The following is a 26,914-nucleotide window of genomic DNA, read 5'->3' as shown; positions in this document are numbered from 1 at the left end:
CTGCCCGTCTCGGCCTCACAAAGTGCCATTCTCACCCTTAAGAGATGGTAACTAGACCAGTCAGTTTCTCTCTTCCTCTGGCTGTTAATGGCAGGCAGAAATTGCTGCAGCCATTTTGCCTCCAATGCAATGACAGCAATCACTGAGAACTCAATCACCAGATTTGGCTATGCCCCAGGGCCACCCCCACTCTGAACTGCCAGTGAAATGAACTAAGGCATTCGCTTACTATTTAAGCCTGTTTGGTAAGAATTTCTGTAACATGGGAATGAAAACTGGTAGAAGGGACAACTATTTTTACCAGACAAACATAGTTTCTTATTCTTCTATAAACAGAACCTTCATTTTCTCTTTGGGAATCACCCCTCACCCATTCTCAGTTCCTGCAGTCTAGATAAAAGTGATCTCCCGTCACCCGCTAATCTAACTCCAGGGTAGGCAACAAAGCAGGAATGGCCAACCAGAGCACTGGCTCTAACTGGTTGGAAGGCTGTTACATTAACCTACTGGACCAGGGCTGGGGATGGTGGCTCATACTTGTAATCCCAACACTTTGGGAGGCTGAAGCGGGAACAGATCACTTGAGCCCAGAAGTTTAAGACCAACCTGGGCAAAATTGTGAAATCTCATCTTTATAAAAACTTAAAAAAATTAGCTGGGCATGGTGGCACGTGCCTGTAGTCCCAGCTACTCAGGGGGCTGAGGTGGGAGGATCACTTGAGCCTGGGAGGTCAAGGCTGCAGTGAGCCGTGATTGCATCACTGCATTCCAGCCTGGGTGACAGAAGGAAACCCTGTCTGGGGGTGGCTGGCGGTTGGGGGGGCACCTACTAGGCCAATGACAGACCTACATAAGCCGGCTAGAACCATGGGGAAGGAAAAACTTCTGTTCTGCTGGAAATGCTTACATGTCAGAACATAAACCTAGATCTGCTAGTAGCCATCTTCCTACAAAGAGAAATGAGAGGGCTAAGAATGAAAGAGACAATGAGAAAGCAAGGCAAGAGATGGAAAGAGGCAGCCACCCCCTGACAACACTGTTTTAGCACCTGGCTCCATCTGTACCTGAAGCAAATCACCACCGTACTTTTCAGTTATGTGAGTCACTAAATTATCTTCTGTTTCTTCAAGAAGAAAAAATAATGGTGCTCCATAATGTCTTTGCATCATTATTGTCCCCACCACTATGTAATGTGACTATGATTGACTCCTCCACAGACAGTGAACTCCTGCAATAAAGACTATGTTGTCATCTTCACGTCGTCCAGGCCTAGAAAGAACCTGGCTCACACAACCAGGTATGGCACTGGAAGCAAGTCATTAAAACCTTCCCAAGCTCAATTTCCTAATTTCAAAAACAAAAGTAGTGAGGATGTGGAGACACTGGAACCCTTATATGCTGCTGATGGGAATATAAAATAGTTCAGCCACTTTGGAAAACTGTTTGGCAGTTCCTCTAAAGGTTAAACATAGAAGGTAGCATATGGCCCAGTCACTCCACTTCTAGGTACGTACCAAAGAAAACTGAACACATACGAAAACACAAAAATATGTATGTAAATGTTCAGAGTAGTCTTAACCAAAATAGCCAAAAGTGGAAATACGCCAAGTGTCCACCAACAGATGAATGGATAAACAAAATGTGGTATATCTATACAATGGAATATTACTCAGCCATAAAAAGAATGAAGTACTGATTCGTGTTACAACATAGGTAATCCTTGAAAATATCCTGACTGAAAGCAGACAGACACAAAAGGCCACAGAGAGTTTCATTCCATTCATATGAAACATCCAGAATAGGCAAACCTATAGAAACAGGAAGTCGGTCAGTGGTTGCCTGGAGCTGAGGGAGTTGGAAGGAAATGGGGTGGAGAGAGGATGACTGCTAAAGGTAATCATCAGCTAAAGGGCTTCTTCTGTGGGACATAAAAATGTTCTAAAATTGACTGTGATGATGGTTATACAACTATGTGAATATACTAAAAACCACTGTTGAATTGTATACTTTTTTGTTTGTTTGTCTTCTGAGACGGAGTCTCACTCTGTCACCCAGGCTGGACTGTAGTGGCGCAATCTCAGCTCACTGCAACCTCCACCTCCCAGGTTCAAGTGATTCTCGTGCCTCAGCCTCCTGAGTAGCTGGGATTACAGGCATGCACCACCACGCCCGGCTCATTTTGTATTTTTAGTAAAGACGGGGTTTCACCTTGTTGACCAGGCTGGTCTGGAGCTCCTGACCTCAGGTGATCTGCCCACCAAAGTGCTAGGATTACAAGTGTGAACTACCACACCCAGCCTGAACTGTATACTTTAAATTGGTGAGTTTATGTATATGAATTGCATCTCAGTAAAGCTGGCCAAAAAAAAAAAAAAAAAAGCCAGCTGAACCAGGCTATGGCCAAGGTCCCTAGTCACCACGACCTGTTGTGATTATAGTATTTTAGATGATATAGGAAAAGACCAAACTATGTGACTGAGTAAGCTCTTCACCTCTCTGGAACTCAGTTTTCTCATCTATAAAATGGAGATGAAAGTCTCTTCCTTGTAAGGCTGCTGTCAGGATAGAATCAATTACACATATAAAACATTACAACAGCGCTGGCACTCACCAAGCATTTTGAATGCCGTGGTGGTTGCAGAGCTGGCATTTGCTGACTAGTCCCTTATATACGATCCTAGACAGAATCACTGCAAATCAAATTCTATCCCATGAAAATCATCATCAAGCACCAGTATATTTCTTTGCACAGTATTTTCTTTTTTTTTTTTTTTTTTTGAAATGGAGTCTCGCTCTGTCACCCAGGCTGGAGTGCAGTGGCAGGATCTCGGCTCACTGCAGGCTCCGCCCCCCGGGGTTCACGCCATTCTCCTGCCTCAGCCTCCCGAGTAGCTGGGACTACAGGCGCCTGCCACCATGCCCAGCTAATTTTTTTGTATTTTTAGTAGAGACGGGGTTTCACCGTGTTAGCCAGGATGGTCTCGATCTCCTGACCTCGTGATCCGCCTGCCTCGGCCTCCCAAAGTGCTGGGATTACAAGCGTGAGCCACCACGCCCGGCCTCTTCGCACAGTATTTTCATTCACTATTCCACTAACTTAGGAAATCCCAAAGATGCATTCCCATCTTCAGTTTCTTTTTTTCTTTCTCTTGGGGGATATGGAAAGAAAGAAAGAAAATGCAAGTAAGTATAGCAAACAGCAAGTAAACATTTTTCATCTTCTACTTGCAAAGCCAAGGGCTGATTCTACTTCCATATGTCTCCATCCTAGACAAAAAGGAAAAAGGGCCAAGCATGGAGGCCTGATGATAGGAGCTTGGGTTTAAAACCAAGACTCTCCAACCAAGTCTCAGTCTTGGGCTTCTATCCTCCGAGCTGTCAAGAAATGGAGGGATATGAAAGAATTCTACATGAGTCCTCCCAATGGTTGTTTCTGCCTGGACAGGGAGCAATGATAACCACTGTGGGCATAATAAGGGCAACCACAGTAGTGCCTATGATTTATTGAGGGCTCCTTATGTTCTAGGCCTTCTGCCCTGTTCCAAGTAAATTACATACATTAACTTACCTAATCTTCACCACCAGCCTTATGCAGCAGGTGCTATCATACCATTTTGTGGGTAAGAAAACTGAAGCACAGAAATGTTAATAGCTTGTCTAAGGGTCATGTGGCTTGTCAGTGGCCAGGCTGGGGATGTGAACCAGACTCTGGCTCAGTATCTACTGAACTATGTGTTGGGCTGGATTCTTGACTAGGCACAATGAACTACTGCCTTTAACCAACAGAGTCATAAGCGCTAATATTATTGACCTTTTATTGAGGGCTTAGGATATGCCAGACACTGGGCACCATGTGAATTATCCTTACAACAACCCAGACAGGTTCCTATTATCAACAACAAAATCACTTCACAGAAGAGCAAACTGAGGCTAAGAAATTGACCCAAGGTCACCCAAATACTAAGTGACCACACTGAGGCTCAGTCCTATTTTGTCTGCTTCAGAGACGATACATGTCAGGAATAGAATAATTTGGTTTTTCTATTAGTGGAACTGGATCTTTCTTGGGTCTTACTCAAACAAGAAGTTGAATAAAGACTTCTGGGCCCCACAGATACATAATCTGGACTTCCTGGGCCCATTCCTTTGTCTCTATTTTATTTGGTATTCCCTCCCACTCAGGCAATCGCTCCCTGTTCTCATCCCTTCCTTTAAGAGCAATGGGAAGAGAAGCATTGTGCCCCTAGCAAGCGGCTCTCCGGGAAAATACAGAATGTGAGTCTGGTGAGGTTGGAGAGATGAATGAGGAGCCAGGCTGGCCATGCAAGGCAAAGTGGGAGCAAACCGCAGAGGGGTGTGTGTATGTGTATGGGTGTGACTGTGGTCAGGGAGTGGCTGGGGAGGAGCAAGCTGAAGGAAAAGGAACAACATCATGGCTCAGTGGAGCCCTAGGGGAGAGATGCAAAAGCTCTGGCTGCTCTATGGGGTGCAGTAGGTTGTTTGAGATGCTCTCTTACCAAAAGCACGACATAGATGGGCATCTTGTACATATGACCCACTTCTGAGTTTAACAAAGAAGGGCACATGGAGAGGCCCCCTAGGATGGCAGACCAAGCTGGGCAAATTTTATTCAACTCAATGCATGTCTAAGGGCTCAGTGCATGCAAAGATCGGCAATTGGCTGAGAACAGAGTCACCTTACCTACCGCAAAGGCAAAGCAACTGTGGGCTCTCTCTAAATCCTTCAGGACAAAGGACCAAAGTAAGTCTTAAGGACAATGCTTTATTTAGATATAACCACCGGGCTGTGAGAATATTTGAACATTTGGAAAACTTTGTATTGTAGCCATGAAAACGTGGTATTCTAGTCTTGGGTCTTCAATATTTAAATTTTTCTACGACTATGAGGATATATGTAACATAGTCTCAAACCCAGAGGAGACTCTGTAACTCTATAAACAGGGTGTGAATTCACTTATTAAAGATATTTTCCTTGCACCCAAGGTGGAACGTCAAAGACAATGTGATCAAATGACAACTGCAATCCTGTGCCACTTGACAAGTAAAACCGTGTTTTTAACACTGTCTCAAAAAATGAGGGCTTTCCTCTCTCTCACCTTTCCTAAGGAGCTGGGCAAGCTGGTGCCAAACTGCCATATGACTTCACGCTCTGAAATACGAATGGCACGTGTGAATACCCACAGTATGCCAGGTTATCAGTTAGGTGATAATGCTTGTATATTATACCTGCTTGGCACCATTTGAATGAGGTTCCCTCAGGCCACTTAAGGTTTCACTTCCTGTTACTTGCACCTGCACTAATTTCAGAAGCAAATAAAAAACCCAGCGAAACCGAATTTTAGGACCTTATTCAAAAGCAAACAGACAAAAACCAAAGCCAGTCAACACAAACCCCAAAACGCAACAATAAGGTAATTAACCTGATGTTCCAAAGCTCATGCCATATATAAAAGGTAGACTTCCTTCATTTTTTTCGTAATCTTTGCAAAGTTCTCATCCGTTATCTGCCTTGGCTATTTAATGTGACTTTTAACCAATAAAGATAGAATAGTAATAATCAGAAAAGCTAACATATATAAAGCTCCTGTATTTGCCAGGCACCCTGTGTCACATTCCACATGGATTATCTCATTTAATCCACCAAACAAACTGATGAGGTAAGTTCTATTATTATGTCCTTTTAAACCCACACAAACATACACACACATTTATGGAAAATCAAGGTAAATCAGAAAGGTTAATAAGCTTTGAGTCACTCAACAAGTGTTAAAAGTCTCTGGTTGGCCGACCTCGAGTCGCTGCCCGTAACTACCACGTTGCAGTGTGACTGACACACATGACCACATTGGATGAGGATTTGGTTACACCCTTGGCCAGTGTTGCAGGCTGACATTAGCAACACTCTTTATCCCTGGAGTTAAATGTCAATTACAGAGTTTTCTTAAAAATTATTTCTAAGTAGGAATTTATATTTCAATGGACAGGCAGACAATCATTTTGGGGAAGTTATTTCCATACCATTTTTGGAGGACGGAAATTGAAAAGAGAAAGAAAAGAAATCAAATCACTACAGGCAGTGGCTCACGCCTATAATCTCAGCACTTTGGGAGGCTGAGGCGGGTGGATCACCTGAGGTCAGGAGTTCAAGACCAGCCTGACCAACATGCTGAAATTCCGTCTCTATTAAAAATACAAAAATTAGCAGGGCGCGGTGGTACACGCCTGTAGTCTCAGAGGCAGGAGAATCTCTTGAACCCGGGAGGCGGAGGTTGCAGGGAGCTGAGATCGCACCACTGCACTCCAGCCTGGGTGACAGAGTGAGACTTTGTCTTAAAGAAAAAAAGAAAAATGAAAGAAATCAAACCATCCACTGAGGAGTTAGGGGCTATACAGATACCAATGTCTTCTGTCAATCTGTCCATAGTGGAGTGTTAGGGGTTAAAAAAGGATGAGAAATGATGGCTTCACGGGCTTCAGACTACCAGACCACATTAACCCACGGGCAGGCCTTCTATAGGGATACCAGGCACACGGCAGCAGGAAGGCAACATTCCTTATTGGTACCTTTGAAACAGGACCTTATTGTTAGGATATTTTATTTTGGTTGTTACCAATTCACTGTGTAAAACTCGTTGGGTAAGAGAGAGCCTCTGCTAAATACACATATTTGGTGGCAGTGACGGAGGGGCGGGGGGGAGCTAAACAGACTCTTAATAAGAAATTCAAATCAAGAATTACTCAAGACGACACCTGCCTTCTGGCCTAATGGAAAAATCAATCTGTCAGGTCTTAATTAAGTGCTCAGGCTAGAAAGAAAAAGCAGCAGCTTATACTTGGTATAGTACCTAGTATATTTTTGGTAGTCAAAATGTAACTAAAAGCCATATTTGTTGCAGAAATGGTAACTATGCATAAAGATGGCCCATTTGATCCTGGGCGGCCATCTGTTTAGTAAATAAAAGGTTGAAGCAGATGAATCTCATGAGCTTGTTGACAAAGATCTCTATGCATAATGATGTTGGGTTTGGATGTTTAAATGATGTTTGTATTAGAATGCCCAACTGAGGATGTCCAAAAATAAGGTACGGGGTAACGTTGGGTGATCAGGGAGCAATGCTTTCTGCCCCAGAAGTCATTTGGGGTCGATAAAGGAACAAATGAGAGAAGAGGTGAAGAGGTGAACAAATGAGGCATAAATAAATCAACGAGTGAATGAGTCAATAAATGAACACACATCCACGTGTTACTTCCACGATGGCCAATGAAACAACCAATTCTCCACTCTATTGTGTATAATCCCCCAAAAGCGCACAGGTATATGAACATCCACATCTCTCAGTGACCACCATGACAGCAGTGAAAGATTCTGCCCGAGCCGTTCCTCATGCACTCAGCACAGATGTGGCTGAATGTGCGTCTCACGGGGGTTATGATCACAGTAGGGGGTGACAGTTGGCAAATGTGAGGTCCCTCTTCCCAACCTGCAAAGCAGCACAGCCAGTTTATTCTCCAACTGCCCTGACAGAGGTGGGGAAATAGAGACATTGAAAACGGTGAGTGGATTACAAGTTAATAACTGGTTTGCAAATGGTGAGCTGTCCTGAGCCACGTTCTCATTCCCCAAGGAACTCAACACCAGACACCTTGCCAGGGAAAAATAATACAGACAGACTACGTAAACACATTCAAATCCCAAACCTGACTATAAAACCCTTGTGTAGTCTAACGTTTGACCCAACTAAAGTATCATTTCCAGTCCCTGTAGTGTGAAAATTAAGGCTGTTGTGAAAAGGCAATTCAACGGGCAATCTGGAAAATAGATAGGAATGCTCTGATGTTCAAAACCTATGACTGTGAGGGAGAGAAGCCCAACAGGGGATCACTCATTTTTCCTTCCTTCAACTTCTTTTTCCTTCCTTTCCTCATTATGTACCAGACCCATGGGTGGGGAAGTCAATGCTGTTCTCTGGAGAAAAAGCACCGTGCCCTCTGCTGATTCTGAAAGAGAATCCTCCTGAAGGCGGTGGGCTGACACCAGTGCCCACCTGCTCTGCTCATCTTCAGCTTCAAAAGGCCACAGGGACATGAGAAGTGTCTCCTTGAGCCTGGGCCCTGGCTGCTGCTAATAATCTCATCACACCCCGTCCCCTGAAACACACACACACCCATCTTCTCCCTGGGCTCTCAGAATCAGTCTCTCCCTCACCTCACAAAGCACTCCCTCCCAACATTCACAGCCCCCTCAAAACTGCTGCATGCCATTGTGTCAGGAGGAGCTACTGTGCTGGAAGGAAGAGGATAGGAGAAAAGACGCTGACGGCCCAAACAACATGGGCAAAGTGGGAACAAAGCAAAAAAGCACGGGAGATAAGATTTTTAAATTTCCCCATTTCCATCATCAAACGTTCTAAAGAAAAATGAGAAAGTGGACGGTCAATACATTGTTTCCATAAAACACAACTCCAGGTAACAGAAACGATTCTCATTATTAATAAACAGTCACCAAGAATCAAGTGTTTACCATGAGCCGACACTGTCAGGGGCTTTGCACACATTTGCTCATTTATGCCTCCCATCAATTCTAACATCAGGTTCCATCACTGCCACCGAGAAAAACCGAAACGCAGAGACTCCGTCATTTGCTCAGGATGCCAAAGCTACTAAGTGGCAGATAATCGGCGCATATTAAAGGAGAGAATTCAAGCTACTTAGTCTAAGGTGAAACATTCCAGAATGATCTAATTATCTTAAGATTCTAAAATGTGGTACTACCAAAAAACCCACTCTTGGCTTCAAACCAGTTGGACTTACACCCTCAGGGAAGCTCATGTTAGCCTGATCAGTGAGGGAGCCCCAACTGTCCAATGCAGTGGTACCACATGTCCATAAAATGACTTTTGCATTCTGTAAGCCTTGGGTTAACCACATCCCTACTTGATGGGGCCCCATTAGCTTGCAATTCCTGAAACAAACGGTGCATTTCCAGAAAGAATCTCCTTATTTAACAACTAACACTTTGGGATAAAAGGAAGAAAAGAGTGGACGTTCTTTCCTGAGGCTGCCTTCAGGCTGTAGGCCCTGCAGGCCTCTTCCAGAATGAAGTAGGTGACAATGAAGGGCAGGTGACAACGAAGAAGGGCAGGGAAGGTGACTGAGATGACAGATACAGTCAAAATAGTAAAATCCTGGGAGAAGGGCTATAGAAGAAAAGAAAGAAAATGAAAGAAAGGAAGGAAAGGAAGGAAAGGAAGGAAGGAAGGGAGGGAGGGAGGGAGGAAGGAAAGGAAGGAGGGAAGGAAAGAAGGAAGGGAGGAAGGAAGGAAGGAAGGAAGGGAAGGAAGGGAGGAAGGAAGGAAGGGAAGGAAGGAAGGAAGGAAAGGAAGGAAGGAAGGAACGAAGGAACGAAGGAAGGAAGGGAGGGAGGGAGGGAAGGAGGGAGGGAAGGAGGGAAGGGAGGGGAAGGGAGGGGAGGGGAGGGGAAGAGGAGAGGAGGGGAGGGGAGGGGAAATAAAAAAAGAAAGAAAAGGAAGGGAAGAGAAGGGGAGGAAAGGAAAGAAACACGGGCAGGATTCGCCTCCCTCATGGGACCTTGCAGAAGGCCTGCAGAGAATACCCAGTCCTGGAAATGGCTAAGATGTTGTACTCAATGCATATCCAGGAGAAGGTATGTGCTTCCTGAGGAATTTGAACCCAATTTGGATTCAGCAATAGAGTACACCTAGATGGATGAGTGCAAGCTGTACAGGAGGGCCTCAGGCTGCTATGCCTGTACCAACCTGGTCCCCCTGTTCTACAGAGGAAGAACCCTTGGTGCAGAGAAACAAAGCCCTTCAAGACAGTTTCTGAATCTCAGGCAGAGCTGGTTTCATGGACATGTGACCTGTGCAGTCCCACAGGGCCCCACATTCAGAAAAGCCCCAAGCTCAGAAGAGTCCCACCCTTGGTTTAATACTCTGCCATCATCTTCTTGAAATACTTACTACTTTTTAAACAGGGACCCCAAATTTTAATTTTTCAATGGGCCAGCAGATTATACAGCTGGTCTTCTGCTTTTTGTTTGTTCTCTGAATTTTTTTTTCTTTTTCTTTTTCTTTTTCTGAGACAGTCTCACTTTGTCACCCAGGATGGAGTAAAGTGGTGTGATCTCAACTCACTGCAACCTCTGCCTCCCAGGTTCAAGCAATTCTCCTGCCTCAGCCTCCCAAGTAGCTGAGATTACAGGCATGAGCCACCATGCCCGGCTAATTTTTGTATTTTTAGTAGAGACAAGTTTTCGCCATGTTGGCCAGGCTGGTCTTGAACTGCTGACCTCAGGTGATCTACCCGCCTTGGCCTGCCAAAGTGCTAGGATTACAGGCATGAGCCACTGTGCCCAGCCTGTTCTCTGAATTTTCAAATGCCTCATAAGACTTGGATTTTTATACTACATTTTTACAGACAACTTGTTTCATGGGCTATTTACACTCTATGAGACCTGGTTGTCCTAGATTCTCGAAAATTTATATTTAATGCAGAGAACAGCATTTTTTTCACTTCATCCCTAATACGTGCTCCAAGCTGCAAACCAAAATGTGTTAAGTATGACTGTCAGAGCTCAAGAAAAAGCAAGACACAGATGTCACTAATGGGCAGAATACGGGTATGAAAGGACAGGATGCATTTTCAACCTCAAGGAGCTGACAGTCTGAATTACTTATGAAAAAGCAGTTCAGCTTACCAAATATGCACATGTGCACACAAGTGCATGCAGACATACAGCACACATATCCACAGAAAACACTCGCAACTCCAAAGGCCCATTACGGCCTTATTCCCATCTCATGTAACGTAAATTACAAATGCAGAGACCATTTGGTCCTTATAGTGCTGCCCTCAAAGAAAGAATGAAAACCAAATATAAATGCATACAATGGAAGAGCAAGTAGTTATTAAGAATCATATAGAAGACAGTAGTATTATACTGGAAAATACTCTGCTACAGAGTGAAAGAGCAGCATGTAACAAAACAGTATAAGGAACATCATCTATATATTTTATGTTTTTAAATATGAATAGTATATTCATATATATATACACAGAGAGAGAGAGAGAGAGAGATACACTCACATATATGTGCCAACGTAGGTATCTACATTCATAAGTGTATGTAAATGTAGTTATGGATATCATTACGATCCCAATGGCTGTGTGACTCAGTGAAAATCAGTCTCCACTTTCTTCTTTTTTTCTTTGAGACAGAGTCTCGCTCTGTCGCCCAGGCTAGAGTGCAGTGGCGCGATCTCGGCTCACTACAAGCTCCGCCTCCCGGGTTCACACCATTCTCCTGCCTCAGCCTCCCGAGTAGCTGGGACTACAGGCACCAGCCACCACGCCCAGCTAATTCTTTTTTTTTTTTTTTCTTTTTTTTTTTTTGAGACGGAGTCTGGCTCTGTCGCCCAGGCTGGAGTGCAGTGGTGCAATCTCGGCTCACTGCAAGCTCCGCCTCCTGGGTTCACGCCATTCTCCTGCCTCAGCCTCTCCGAGTAGCTGGGACTACAGGCGCCCGCCACCACGCCCGGCTAATTTTTTTGTGTTTTTAGTAGAGACGGGGTTTCACCGTGGTCTCGATCTCCTGACCTCGTGATCCGCCCGCCTCGGCCTCCCAAAGTGCTGGGATTACAAGCGTGAGCCACTGCGCCCAGCCTAATTTTTTTGTATTTTTAGTAGAGACAGGGTTTCACTGCATTAGCCAGGATAGGATGGTCTTCATCTCCTGACCTTGTGATCCGCCCGCCTCGGCCTCAGTCTCCACTTTCAACCCCATTCTCCTCATGGACAAAGGCATGGCTCAGCTCTGATTGTCTGTTAGGTCTTCTGGAGCTCTGACAAGTCCCTACCTGAGGGGTCAGGGCAGTCCCAGTAAGTTCTTCCATTAATACTCCAAGTCTCAAAAGCAAAGTGGCCCCCACTGCCTCCTCATTCTGACAGGAAGCTTTAGTGCTCACTTGGCCTGGGTAAAGAAACACTTCGTTTCTTGTTTTCTACTCTTTTTTTTTTTTTTTTTTTCTAAAGATATGGCTATGGATAATGGTCGTAGATATCTTACAATCTAGGATTATTTTTAAAACTTTTTTTCTGAGTTATTCATTGTAAGACTCTCCCCAATCCAAGGGTGAAGGATACTTAGACACAACACAATGCCAGTTCAAGTTCAAGGGAAGCTTTCCATCCTCTTTCAGCCTCCACTCAGCTCCCTGACACACGGTGCATGGTCCAGCTCCCTGGGATTTTCCCATTCGGAAAGGGAAGCCGTTCGTCGAGCCAGCCTCTGTGACCACCCATGATCTGAATTACCCACAGGTGTTCGAAAATACAGAGGGATCCAGCATAATTAAGAGCATTAAGCAATCATCTCAGCCCAAGGAGGCAGTTGAAGAAAAGAACAGAGTTTGGGTAACACTTGGGGAAATAAATTCCACAGCCTTTCACCAAGTTGAAATCTTGGCTTTGGACAGACATAAAAATGAGCCTGGCCCGATCTTAGCTCTCAGTGGACATCTGCCAGATCACAAGATTTGACCCAATTGGCCTGCCTTACCATAGAGAAGGCCACTGCTGGAGCAGCAGATGGTACTGCTGGTAAGAGCCAACGTGGACGGACAGGGCTGTGGCAGGGAAATGGCAGAGCACAGCTGGCCCTAGCCTGGGTAGGACGCTTTGCTTTGAAGAGAATCATTTTTGTAATGCATTTTTAAAAAATAACATCGATCTGATTTCCTTCTCTCGTAGACTTCAATCACTTTTCATGTCCTACAAAACATTGCTAATTATTCTTTTATTTTCTCTCTTGTCACTAGGTACTGTTGTACAGTAGTAAAACAACTGCTAAACTCTATCCACGGAGAAATGTCTGTTACAGAGAATTGTGTTAGAAACGCTTTGTTGACAAGGAAGGCTGAATCAGTGTTTTCTCTTAAGGTTTTAGTAACCCAGGAAAAGATGCTAAGTTACAAGTATTACTTCTCTTTAAGTAAACCATTACTAAGTATGATCTTATTTGATATGAAAAACTCAATTTAAAAAAAATTAAAACTGCTGTCTAATGGGTGATACCAACTTTAATAGTCCCTGGTTAACACAGACTAGTCATTTAAAAAAGAGCATTATCCAAACATTGCCCCTTTGTTATCATTTTCCCTATTCTTCAGGGAAACACTATCTACCTTTACACTCATTTTGTTTAACATCTCTGGTCATTTATGCTATCTACTGAGTATCTGATATTCTTAATAAAATGTCAGTACAAATAAGCAAGTTGTCTAGGAGGAAAAAAAATTAAGTTTTTCCAATCTTCCCTGGCTGGTCAACGTAAACATTTCTAGATGGCCCGAGTCAGTTAGCCAGGCTGACAAAAATGCCTTTTCTCTTTCCTCTTAAATTACAAAAGATGATCATTTTACTCAGCAATGAGCCTGACTAAATTGAAACTCTGTACATCAGAATTAAATATGTTCTATCTACTCAAAATGAACAGTGTATTATTTATCACTAATACTTAATGACAAAAAAACTGATAACTTTCCCCGATTATACCACTGATTTCATCTAGTCTCGCATCATCGATTCTTTTGGTCATTAGCATAATCACAGAGCATCAACTCTGGCTTATGCAGCAAGTTTGATAACAGAGATGAAAGTAGACACACACTATTTTAAAAACATGTTCCGATTTTCATCTAAGTATATCTTTATTTATATGGCTTTCTTACCATAAAGATGCCAGTCCTTTAAAATATGCAGAAATCACTTTCTACACTGAAGAACAAGGTGCTATATCATAACAAGGATACAGAAGTATAAAGCGCCTGTTAATTAAACATGGCTTTTTAACTCGCTACCCTGCATATGTAACTGTTAAGTTCTAAGCCAAGTCTTTAAATAAGAAAGAGAAAATGGCTAGGCTCCTTCAAATGAATGCTTTGCCTGTTTTTTCCCTTAATGTAAGAGATCAGCCACTTGATAGATTTTTTTTAATCAAATTCCCTGATAAATGGTTGAGGTTTTACAGTTTTTTCCCCCAAAACACAGGCAAATGAACAAATTATGAAGTTCCAGTCAGGACTGATGGTTTCTTATGAATCTGAAATTTTCAATGTACACAGCGCTACTGGGTTTTAGGCTCAAATTTAAAGAACTTGTCTTGAATTAATATCCAGTATTTCAGAAGGTTCACATGGAAAATCAATAAGCTATAGCTACATGTATCCACACGGATGAATTTTGCTAACTGTTGATTTTTTTAAAAAAAGCAAGTTATTAAAGAACATATATAGCAGGATGCTATCAGAACAAACCTTAAGCATGCAAAACAAAATCCTGTATTTTGAGGAATCCTGTACATGCATACATATTAAAAATATAAAGAACTACACCAGATGAAAACCACCCAGCTGCAAACAGTGGTAAAGTAACCTCTAGGAAAGAAGGACAGAGGTAAGATGAGGATGGGATATTCCAGAAGCCTCTCCTACCTGAACCAGCAGCATCTTCTTTCTTAAGCCGGGCTACAGGTACATGGGTGCTCACTGATTTATTCTTTGTTCCTTTTTTGTGCCTTACATATTTCACAGTGAAAATGGAAACATATAAGCATACAGTTTGAAGATAAATAGCTTTGTAAATATCAGCCTGATTTCTTTCCTTAAAAAGGAAAGTTGAGTTGTTCTCAACTCACAGAACAAAGTGCTTGAGGCCAAGGCATCACACTCTATTCAATAATTCGGGCACTGGTTACAAATACTGAAAAACTCAGCAACCCAATATAAAATCTATTTCCACTGTTTTCAAAAGTTCTTAGGATTACCTTATATTTAAAGAATTCTTTAACCTCAGGAGTCTGCCGTAGGAAAGTCACTTCCAACAAAGAAATACTCTGTATTTAGTAAATGTGACTGTCCTGCTTCTTATGCAAAACAAAAGCAAACACAGAAATGAGATTTTTCTCTAAGTATCTTTTTGAGTTGACATAAATACACACACAAGGAAACATATTCAAGAAGCATACCTTGTGTATGATTTCAGGACAAAGAGGTATCAGAAAAGGTAAACTTTTGCCAGGTGGAGAGTCCCTCCATCCCCACCTCCACCCCATCCTCATCCCAGAATACTTAAACCTTTTGCTGCAATTGCCATAAGGGCAGCAAGACAAAAGGGAGAAGCACCCCCAGTCAGTAGCAAGGAGGATAACTTGCTTCTACAAGTATAAGAATTTGTTGTAAGCTTACCAAAGTTACGGCTGCGCGTTTACTGTCAACATGCATCACACTGCAACAAAAGCCATTATTTAGAAAATAAGATGAACACATTTAAGCAGCTGAACCCTTCTTAAACCCAGAGAAGGCATGCAAAACAACAGCAGGTCTGCAACAACATGCCTGATGGAGCCCATAAAAGAAAACTGGGGACTGAACGATTTTCTATTCTAATAGATCATTTTCTCCAAAATTATTTAAAGTTGCTATGGACAGCGATGTTTTCTGAAGATGCCCCACGCCTCCTTCCCAAGACTCAACTAGCTTCTTTCCAAATAATTAAATGGGGCAAACTTTCTATTAGAAAATGTCTATCATACATCACTAAAAAAAGGTCTGTCATTGATTCCCTAATGAAATATCAGTTAATTACTTAACCTTTCTTAATGAAATGATTAACGTTTCAACAAACAAGGTGGAATGACTTCACATCAAGCTGTAGATTACCAGTGACAGTGGTAACTATGTGTCCTCCACCATTGCGCCGTCTATTCTTCAATCAGCTCCATGTTTCATCTTTTATAGAAATTCTTTATGCAGTCGTAGAGACACTCTACTTTTAAAATTTGGCCCATGAGAGTTTTTTTTAAGTGCCTCGGGGTCAGAACAAAATTTTAACAGTTTTTATTAGAGGAACACCCCCAATGCTACCTAAACCTACAGACAAAGCCAACTGTGAAGTTCGAAACGTAAAAACAATTGCCAACTTTTTGGCAGCTATTAAAGTAAAGCCACACCCAAAGCCAAAATGGAAATTAAAAATTAGGTGTGGGCATTTTGGACACATTATTACCGGGTAACTTCAAAAGCCACGTTATTAATACAGATGAAAAAACGTCTCAACAACTTTTATTTAAATAACTCTTTTGATCTTAGTGGTTAGATCTTTAGTTGAAGCCCTGAATATTTAAATAAGCCTCCTTAGAATTTTATCTTCTTTTATTTCATAATCTTGTAGGATGCCTTCTCCTTAGGATTCCGGTTTCTTTGTGTGGCATTGTTGGCTAGGCTATTTCCATCAATATTCGTACATGCCCCATCACATACGATAGAGAATTTCCCAAGATGCTTGGGAAAATCAAAATACTTCTGCCAGCAGGGTTAATCTAAAGAGCAAACAGTTACGATTTTAAAATTAAGATGGAATACTCAGAAAAAAAAATTCTAGAGAGCCACCTGACACTAATTGGTAGCTACAGCATGACAACACCCATTGGGAAACATGGATGCAGGCAAGACAAAATTCAAAAGGAAATTATCTGATATTGACATTGGTGAAAACCACCAATGTTCCAGGTTGTTCCTATCACTTTAATGAACTGTGAGGCTCTTGTTCTGCCTCTGTTTCTCTAAGTCTCTAAGGTTTCTTTTTGTGCCCTCCTGAAAAAGGAGCTCCGTTTTCCTCTCTTAGGTTTCACAATGGCCAACCAATTCAATTAAACTCTTAAGGGTTGCAGGCTTTCCTCCAACTCTGATAATTGACGGGTCCGGTTTTCCCACTTTGGTGGGCATCACAACCATGTGGCATGCTATTTAAAAACACAGATGCTGGCCCCACCCCAGATATGGCACATCCAGGAGTCGTGCAACTGTGTCTGTGTTGGGAACAACAGCTCTGCTGTGATTCCAATACTCGTGCTTGGTTAAAAACCACCGTTTTTCATTCGTAATAAAAATCCAAATATATTAAAAATAACACAGGATGGGCCTCAAGGTAAAATCAAAGAAATAATCCGTAAAATCCAAGTGAAGATAGAGATTTCAGTTCCAGAAATCTGGCAGAATAAATCACTGGATTCACAGGTCTCTAGCATGCATCAGAATTATCAAGGGAAGTTTGTTATCAATGTATGTTACCATGTCAATCAGCAAAAATTCTGACTCAAGGATCTGTATTTTAATAACCTACACACACACACAGATACAGATGTAGGTGAGCAAGGACCTCACTTTGAACCGGGCTGAATTAGGACCAACTGAAACCTCCCTTCACTTGAGACATGAGCATTCACTTCCATCTCTGTGCTCACCCCCAGGAGGGGAAGCCACCAGTGCCGCTGGTCATCAGGAGGTAGGCACCAGGGCAGAAGAAACTCAAGCAAAACTCACATCACACCCTCCCCCAACAAAAGCTGCGGTCACTGTCCTGAGAGCACCAAGAATATCTTTTAAAAATGTGAGTAATAACAAAGCCCTGTATCATTGGATCCCTTAGCTCAAAGAACATACGTTAAAATATTACCCCTAATTCAAAAGCAGGGAACCTGGAGCAGAGAAAGTCACGTTATGACTCAACTGCACAGCTAGGAGGGAGAAAGGACACCTCGGAAATTCAGTTTGATGCTAGAAATATTCTTCAGTGTCCTAGTAAACAAAGTGAATCACAAAATTAGCTAAAATCAGAGCACCTGGCAAAATGTGGCTGTCCACCTGACTTACAAGTAATAAATAAATATATGTCCAAACATAAAACTCAAGAGAAAATCTTTGTCCTAAGCAAATCTATTCTATTGAACATAAACAAGGCCCAATAATCCCACATTCAGATCCATTTTTCCCTCAGTAAATTGTCCTATAACATGCTAGCCTCTGATATCTTCAAACTGTTGAAATCAAACAGAATGATATGGGCTTTCTATTCAATGAACCCATTTCAGCTATTTATCTGAATTAGCAGCAGTTTGAGGAAATACACTCATCACAACATGATTCTGAGTATAGAGAAGTAAACAGTAAACAGAACACTGCAACACAACTGTGTATGTATTCATAGTCCTTTTAAAAAAAACTATTTTATTAAAAATGTGATCTGGAAGGAAAGTGCAATTAGCTTTGCACAGGCACTGCTGAGATGTTCCCGAACACAGCAGACATATGTAAATATTTCGTGATATCAGTTCCATTTGAGTAGACCTGTCAAGATATTTACAGGGCTTGACAGTACTTCTGTCTTTAATTAAATTTTTGCCCAGATATTTTAATATAATTTAAATAGATTATTAGTTGTCAGAATCAAATATAAATTTTGTTTACGATTTAGTTACTTTAAGTACTCAGACTGAAGGAACTCATTTAACTCTACAGCTGAGCAGCTTTAAGCATCAAGGCCAAACCACTAGAAAGCTCCCACTGCCCTTTGCACTCTACCAATAACCTTAAATTATTACAACTGAATTGTAAATTTCATGGCACTACACTGAGCCCTCCTCCCCTCCTTTTTAAATAAAACAGCTTGGGGAGGGTAATGAGGAAACACCCATTTACACCTGTTCAGGTACTAGCTAGGTTCTTCCTTTTAGGCAGCTCGTTCTCACAGCGGCTGGCTAGATAGGAAACATTTTTTTCTCACTCCAGGTCCCATAAAATAACTACTGAACAAACACCTGTTGTGTACAAGGCAGGCCATGTATTAAAAACTGGCATCAGGGCATTGCAAAAAGAAAAACAAGCCTTGCAGAGACATCCACAAGCCAATCTGGTCAATAGATTTCACGACTGGGTAAAACAACAGTGCGTGCGAAGAACACAGCTTCTGGCACAACCTTCTTGTGAATGGGAGCTGACTTCTAAACAAGGCTTGAAAAATGCCTTAGCACAAACTGACTGTAATTAATAAGAATAATTTATTAAAGAAACAAAGAACACTGTCTAATTGTCCTTCCCGACTGCCATGCACTTTCCCCCACTGTACTTCCTCTTTGCAGAATACCAGCCTTGTAGCCCTAACTGTAAGAACATTATCTGTGGGATGCAAAACCAAAATACTTCTACAAATCAAATATTCCTTACAACATTTATTTTTAGGTTGGCGACACAAGCCAAATCTGCTTAATTTCCATTAAGCACATGGTCACATGTACATTGAAATAAACTACAAACGTCCCAGGAAAAAACAAAAAAAACTATCATGCAGAAGATACCCCAAATTTCGCCAGGTTTGCCCATTTCAGGAACTCGCCTCATCTCATGGCCTGCTGGCATTCCAGCTTTTGGAGGCTTTAACCTTAATTCTTCCAAGTACCGTAGAAGAGAAATATGTTGAAAAATCAGTTAAAGATAGTCCCTTGGATAGCATATGTATAGCAAAGTGGCCTGCAGAGTAGAGTAACAAATGACAAGAAAGATCATTAAAAAAATGCATGGGCCCAAGTGCAAACCTACTTGGCCTGCTGGCTTGTCTCACAAACTCAATGTTTGATCACCTGGTGGGACTAACTACCACCAACTTAAAAAAAAAATTCCCTGCAAATAGTAAAAGTATACATTGGCTCAGGTATAAAGTTCACCTGTCTATTCAGCAGATGCCTTTCTTGAGGTTATTTTCTTTACAAAACAAACCCCTACCTGCTTGAAAGCTTTATATACTCTAGATTCAAAAAAACACATTTAAAAAGAAAAGAAGAAGGCGAATATTGCTGGTATAGCAAAAATGGCATTTACTATGACTGAAATCTATAAAAGGAGTGTGACATCTGACAGGATAAGGAAGAAAGGAAAAGCCCTTAGCAAAAAGAAAAAAAAAATTAAAAACAAAAATACCACCTGTGTAAATCTAGCCATGCTCTGCAAACCCTTTCTCGGTCGTGGAGAAACAGCTCATGCTGAATGCCTTGAAGTTGCAATTAAATTGTAGTAATTTAAGATTATCGGGAGAGCAAAGGGCAGTAGGAGCTCTTCAGAGGGTTTCCCTCCCCACTTAATGCTCTTCAGTCAGGGGTTAAATGAGTTTCTTTAAGGTAAGTACCTTAAAGTAACAGAATCATAAACAGAATTTATACTACGTTCTGACAGCCTGCAATCTACTTCAGTTTTATTAACGTATACCTAAAATTATTTTTAAAGGACAAAATTCTTGCTATACCCTGTAAATATTCTTGGCATTCCCACTGAAATATAATAGGTACTATAACACCTAACCTTGTCTAACTATACATACTTTTTGAGATGTGGAATCTTACAAGATAGCGTTTCAAAACTGAGTTTGAGTCATAAGTAAAACATGAAAACCAAATAAATATGCACAATAAGATTGGCTGCAAAGAGGAAGCTGGGTTCAAAAGAAGTTGTCACATCTGCTATATTCCTTCTCTTTCTTAATTTTGGCATTGGACCCACTGCAATATAAATATATTTGAAAAATATCACAATTCTTCTGTTAATTTAAACAACTGCTGAAAACAGACATACCCTTCAACAGATCCTAAGACGCAAATTTACAAGGCCAGGGGTATAGTCTTAAAAAAGGCAAAGAAAAACTCAGTAACAGAAAACCATGCCTAGGCTCAATATTAACTCAGCTAACTTTTGCTATTGTAAGTATAAATGGTTTAACCAGAAAATATTTATAGCTTTTTCAAAACATTACATATTGCAGAAAATTGCCTAATAGCATCCATGTGTATGTTTAACTCACACTGCTTAATTATACAATAAAGGTATATCTAGTAAAAACTACAGACTTTGAAACATGTTGCGCACCATGGTTATGAAACTCTGGCTTACAAAAAATATATAAACTGCTTACTATGTGACTGACACTTGTTAATTAAAAATATACTCCTTAAATGACAATTATTTTTATTCTTCTGTATGTGTTTATTTATCCTACTTCCTACTTTGTTCTACTTAATTTAAAATGACGTTTAATTTGTGGATAGTTTATCCCAGAAAAAAAAAAGTGTTACACAGTTTATACTCCAGTATTTAAATATAAACACAAAATCTTAGACATCTCCAGCAATATAAACCCCTTATTTGAAACAGTTAATTTGAATACTTGATGTTTCTTTCATTACACTTTGATAAACCTGTGAAAACAAAATGCTACAGTAATTACTGTTACTACTCCCTTTAAAAATGTAAAGTAGTTAAATTTTCCTAGACAACAAGCAAGGACAAGTTACAGAGAACTTGAATAAAAGTAGCAACGTGGTCATGTTGAATGTCAATCTAAAAAAAGAGGTTGTCTAATCTGGAGACTGCTCTCTCTCGCCTTTTTAAATTCCAAGAGTGGGCTGACACAAAACTTCATCACCAGAGATTTTTTTTTTCCCTTTTTTTTTTTTTTTTTTTTTTTTTTTGAGCTTCACATCAGATTTAAACTCTCACATACAAAACCTTGGCTTCCCTGACAAGGCAGATCTTCTAAACTCAATGTGAGAAAACGTTATCTAACTCTAGTGTAGGAGTCTAATGTTGGTAAAAAGAATTCCATTGCACAGTTCTTGGTAGCAAGACAGTCTCTGGACGACTTAATACTCCTTTAATACATTTTTGGGTGGCATTCTCCTCATAAAGAAGGATACATTAAAAAAAAAAATAACTTGTTTCGCGACTCGCATCCATAAGGAACTCAAATGCTGCCCAGAGAGGGGCTGAGTATTTCCTTCCAAGTGAGCCTTCGCTTGCACAACAAAGATTAGCATTTGCAATGGTCCATTTCTGCATAAGTGAACATATAGCCTTGCTGCTTGATCGAATAGTCCAGGGTTCTCCGTGTAGCAGCTCCTGACAACCACCCAGCAGCAGTTCTGTTTGATCTCTCCTGCTTCCTTAATTTGGGTTGTCAAGGTTCAGCAGTTGGAGGCTGTTTACTTTACTTTTCCAAAAAAAAAAAAAAAAAAGTGATTTTTTTTTTCTCCCTCTCTCTCATACAATGACTAATCCAAAGTCTAAGGGGGGTGGGGGATGCAGCCAGTGGCAAGATGTTAAACCTTTTTTTCCCCTTTGCAGTGAGATTTTAGCTGACACCTTTTGAATGGTAACTAGTTGAGTTCCTTTTTTATATTTTTCTTGCTCTTTAATTGTGAGACGTTTCAAATAGAAAGACAGAGGGGGGAAAAAAAACAGTCCAAATTTCTGAAACTGTGAGCCGAGTTTTCTTTTCCTGGACCCAAAGGGATGGGTATTTCCACTTTGAGAATCTAAACTCCAGTGGAATTCTAAAAAAGATTTGATACATTTCTCTGTGGAAGAGAAAAATAGCAGGAACTCCTCTTTCTCAATTATGTAGGCTATCCCTGGGTAGAAAACACCTGAAGTCTTACTATTTCTTTTAAAATTCTAGTTTACACATCTCCCTCCAAATCGATTCTTGCTGTGGAAAACAGGGGTGGGGGAAAGGGGATGGAATGGAAAAATTTTGCAGAGATTCTTCAATATATTTTCAGTAGTAGACAAATTCCTTTAAATATCCTTGAGCTCTCTTCTCAACTCAGCTATTGTCCAAGCCCTAAACCCTTAAGTCTACGTACAACCAATGGTGAAGTGTAGACGGTTTGAATGTACAGACGCCTTTCAAAGGGAATCCAGAATGCTCCTCCGGCATTCCTGTTTAAAGAGCAGTGACAAAAAAGAAAATGCTAACTTGGAAAATACCTGTGAGCAGACAGGAGCGCAATTCTAGCCCCTCAGAAGTGGACTGCAGAAGGTCAAATGCAACCAAATGAAATGTTTATATTAATTTCATTATTCTGCCCAAGCCTCACAGATGAGGGCTTGGGGGGTGGGGAGGTAGAGAAGAGGAAGAAATAAGTTTCATTTTGGGTCTTCTGGTAGAGCAAAAAGAAAATGAATTAAGACGAAAGCATAGGATGAGCCCAGACTAAATCAATACACTTTGTAATCAGCCCAGCAAGGGTATTTGGACACAATGACTTGGAAATAATTAATAGTTATAAGAGGGGAGTGGGGTGAGAAGGGGGGCGAGGATGTCACCATATTTTATCGGAGCACTTTACACTCCACGCTAAACTTTGATCTCCAGATTTTCAGATTTAGGAAAGAAAGAGGGGAAAAGGGTAGGGGGGGAGGAAGTCCAGTATTTCGAAGCACCTACCGGCCTGAGGATGGGCACATTCCTCGCTCCCGGTGCCTTATCGCTAGGCTCGCGCCACCCCGGCTGGCTCTTTGGGGACGGAGAACCCCTAGTGCCGCCCGGGGCTCTCCAGTGTCCCTGGCCCCCGCGCCCGCGGCCGCCTCGACTTACCCGCGGAGTCCGGGGAGGGAGTAGGAGCGCCGCCTTCACTCCCGCGGAGGAGGCGCCGGCAGCACCATGGTCCCCGGCGCGGCTGCCGCTGCCCCCGGCCCGCTCGCTCGCTCGCCGCGCGCTTTCTTCCTCTTGCAAACTTTCGGGTTCTGCGGTCGACAAGAAACCGGGGCGACCCTCAGCAAGTCTTCCCCGTGCAGGCTTGGGGGAACTGAAGGGGACGGGACGGGTGAGTAGGCCGAGGGGCCAGGACAGAGAGGGCAGCGGGCTCCGAGGACCCGCGAGTGCGCGTGGAGGGAAGAGAGGATGCGGCTCAGGGAATCCCTGCAAGGATCCCGAGACCGGGAAATCGGCCCGAGCCAAAGTCTCAGCACCTTCCCCAGGATCTCACAAAGTTGCAACAACAAAAAGGAGGGGGGAGGAACAGGGAGAAGGGGGTGGGATGGGGATACGATCGCGGGCGCAAGGTTTGGAGTTACAACTGTTTATTTAGTCCTTATTCTCACAGGGGGCGGGAGCTGCGCGGCAATAGGGGGGCTGCAGGCAGCGATTTCGAAGCAAACACATGGGAGGGGGGCATGCGACTTTGTTTCCGGGCGCGGAGCTCCCCAGAGCCCGTGTGTGTCACTGCCAGTCTCCCGGGACCAAGGCGGAGCTCACAACAGGTGGGGAGGGGGGCTCGTCGAGGGCCAAAAAGGAGAAGGAATCTTAAGTTTCCGAGCGCGACGTTGTCTGAAAAGGAGGGAGGCGGGAGGCGGGGGCGAGGGGAGGCGGAGGCAGCAAATGACCGCGACCCCACGGCAACTGGCAAACTCCTCGGCTCCTGGCGCCGCCGCCACCGCCGTGGTCCCCACTCGAAGCGCACGCCGCCTCGGCTCGCTGGCTCCAGGGAGTCGTCTCGGCGGGACAGGAATAGAGCGCAGGGAGCTCGGCAGGAAGGCTGCGCGCAAGCGAGGGACGGAGAGCCATCGGCCGCCAGGACAGGGCCGGAGGGACGAGGCGACACGCGCGCGACGCAGGACAAATCGGAGCTTGGGAAATCTCCCCGTTCCCCAAGCTTCAGAGGGGGGTAAAATCAGAAAATGTGTGTGATGGAGGGAGAGAGATCCGGGCGCGGCGACTCCTCGCAGCGCATCCGGCTCCCGCACCCACCCGTGGATCTGGCCACGGCTGTTGCGGACTCGTCTCGGGAAAGCGGAGGCCGAGCGCGCGAAGGGTTGCGTGTCTGGCTGGGGGTGCGCAGGTGCGTGTTTGAATTTTCCGGGCTCCGAGGGGGTGGCGGGAGAGCTTCCTCGCCACTGACTCTCGGGGTAACGCGCGCGTGGCAGCGGGGAAGTTCCCCAGTGCGGGGCCCAGGGCCAGGCGCCACAGTCTGCTGGGGCCCGTGGGGCAGCTCAAGGGCACCGAGGGGGCACACACCCGCGGAGAAGGAAGGGGAAAAGTTTGCTCCAAGTCTAAACTTTGGGCCTAGGAGGCGCCCGGCGCGCGCCCCCTCCCGCTGCGGCCAGGACCCGGGACCCTGCACCGGCCCGGCGCCCGGGCGGCCACCGGACGCCAACGCCGGGCATCGAAAGTTGCGCCAGGAGGCCTGGGCTTATTGATTTCTCTCCCCTAGGCGATCGTAGAGAGCGCAGAAAGAGGCGTGAAGGGGCCTACGGGGAGGCGATCTCGCCTCCTCGCAGTCGCCACCGCCCCCGCCCCCATTTGACTTATGCAAATAAACCCAAAGGGTGCGGGCGCCGCCGGAGCTCCCTCCACCCGCGCGCCGGCCCGCAGCCCCCACCCATCCCAGAGCTGGGCCCCGACCCGGGGGGAGAGGAAGAGAGGGGAGGGCTGGGGGAGATGCACGTGGAGCCTGGAGGTGGAAAGTAGTTTTTTTTTTTTCCATTTTTTTCTTTTTCTTTCTTTTTTTTTTTTTTGTGCTGGTTGTTGTTGTTGTTTAAAGTGGCGGAAACAAGACAGGAGGCGGCTTGGGAAAAAGTGGAGCAGAAATGGAAAAATACAAACTCACCCGCTGCAAATGGTCTCTCGGTGCAAACTAAGGTGTTTTCGGGCCTTTCCCCGCGCGCGCCCACTCCCGCCCGCGCGCGCACCCCGCGCACACACTCACTCGCGCACACACGCGCGCACACACGCACTCCCGGGCGAGGGCCGGGCCGCCGCGAGTACAGCGTGCAACCGCCACACAATAAATAACAATAGATTCCTCCGCTCCGGACTAGCTTCCCGGAGCCCAGCCAGCCCCGGTGGCGGCGGCGGCGGCGGCAGAGGCGCGGGCAGCACCGGCCCGGGGGCGCATCCCGGCCCGACCCTCTGCCTCCCGCAGGGGTCCCCTCTCCGCTTCACGCACCCTGCCGGGCACTCCAGCGGCCCCCCGAGCGCGAGCGGCTCCCTCTTTGCCGTTCGCCGGGGCGCTGGCGCCCACCCCCCTCCCCCCCGACATCCCGGAACAAATAAATAAATAAGGCGCGCGAGAGAGGCCAACACGTCGCGGAGGGAGATGTTGTTATTTTTTGCTGTTGTGCGTCCCTGACGTCACATCCACCTGCTGGGTAAACAACCGGGCTCCCAGAAAAAAAAATCGCAATTGCCAAAGAATGGGGGGGGTTGGGGGGAGGGATCCAGGGAGGGGGAAGTGAGGGGCGTCCAGGCAGGATTGGAAAGAGGAGAGGGAGGCAGAGCCCTGCGGACCAGAGAGAGGAAGGGAACGCCAGAGCAGTCCCTGGCAACAGAGGGATCTGGCAGGAAAGACCTGGAAAATAAGGGGCATGGGGGCGGAGGGGGAGATTCCTCAGGAGATGGGAAATGGGGGGCCCATTCAGACAGCGGAAAAAACGAGAAGGGAGAGCGTTAACTAGGGACGAAGATGGGAATGCGATGGCTATTTGCTTGGATTCTGAGCTAAAAATATGAAAGGGAGGGGAGAGGACAGGCTAGAATGTGAGTTTCCTCCAGTTAAAAGTGAAAGTGTTTTGCCATCAGTGACAGTTGAAGGAGAGGGAGGTGGGAGGTGGTGTTTTCAACCCCCCTTTCTCCCTCTCTCCCGTCCTCCCTCGGTCTCTCCTCTTTCTTTCTGCACTTTGTCCAATGAAAGAAGCCGAGTTCGGGAGGTGAAAGTTCAGCAGAAGGACAAACCCCTGTTTGCAAGGAAACAGAAACCCCTCCAGACAGCGAGGGGTTTTCTCCCCTGTTTCTCGGAATCAGGAGAGTGTGAATGTGGGACGAGCTTCTGCCCCCTTGTCAGAGCCACTGCAGGAATGTGCAGTCGAGTCCACTTTGGGGGAAAGTGGCTGCATCAGGAACTGTGTTCTTGCCACGGCTCCTCTTAGGAAAACGCCTGGGGGCTAGCATGTCAGTCCGTTGTTTAACACAAATTACCTGCTCTCCCAGTGATCAGTCACGTGCAAAAAGCTTTGTCCAATTCTTTGAAAAGGTGAGATTTTTTTTTTTCTTTTTGCGGTTTTTAAAGTTTGGTTGAATTTAGAAATTCGAAGGAATAAACTAAGAGCCTGAATTAAATGTTTTGAAATATACATACATAAAACAAAAGACACTAGTATTTCTTTCACTTTTATCAATACGCATAGAGAGGGAAGCAGAGTATGTGTTTCCAAAA

The 26,914-nt window shown here is 44.1% G+C and overlaps 1 protein-coding gene across 1 annotated transcript in view; it reads right to left on the bottom strand.

Moving 5' to 3' along the window:
- The window catches only part of LOC129471226 (uncharacterized), a 39,960-nt gene extending 14,774 nt beyond the window's left edge, over positions 1–25,186 (bottom strand). Inside the window, exons 1-3 of the mRNA XM_063630492.1 lie at positions 24,971–25,186; positions 24,451–24,886; positions 23,299–23,447 (exon numbers count right to left, since the gene is read on the bottom strand). Coding sequence (XP_063486562.1) covers positions 23,299–23,447; positions 24,451–24,886; positions 24,971–25,186 — 801 coding nt within the window. The remainder of the gene's footprint in view (positions 1–23,298; positions 23,448–24,450; positions 24,887–24,970) is intronic.
- Positions 25,187–26,914: the final 1,728 nt, after the last annotated feature.

Source organism: Symphalangus syndactylus, chromosome 21, assembly GCF_028878055.3.
Source record: "Symphalangus syndactylus isolate Jambi chromosome 21, NHGRI_mSymSyn1-v2.1_pri, whole genome shotgun sequence".
NCBI classification, from domain to species: domain Eukaryota; kingdom Metazoa; phylum Chordata; class Mammalia; order Primates; family Hylobatidae; genus Symphalangus; species Symphalangus syndactylus.
The sequence above is the reverse complement of the archived record's forward strand: the minus strand, read 5'-3'. Positions and strand labels throughout refer to the sequence as shown.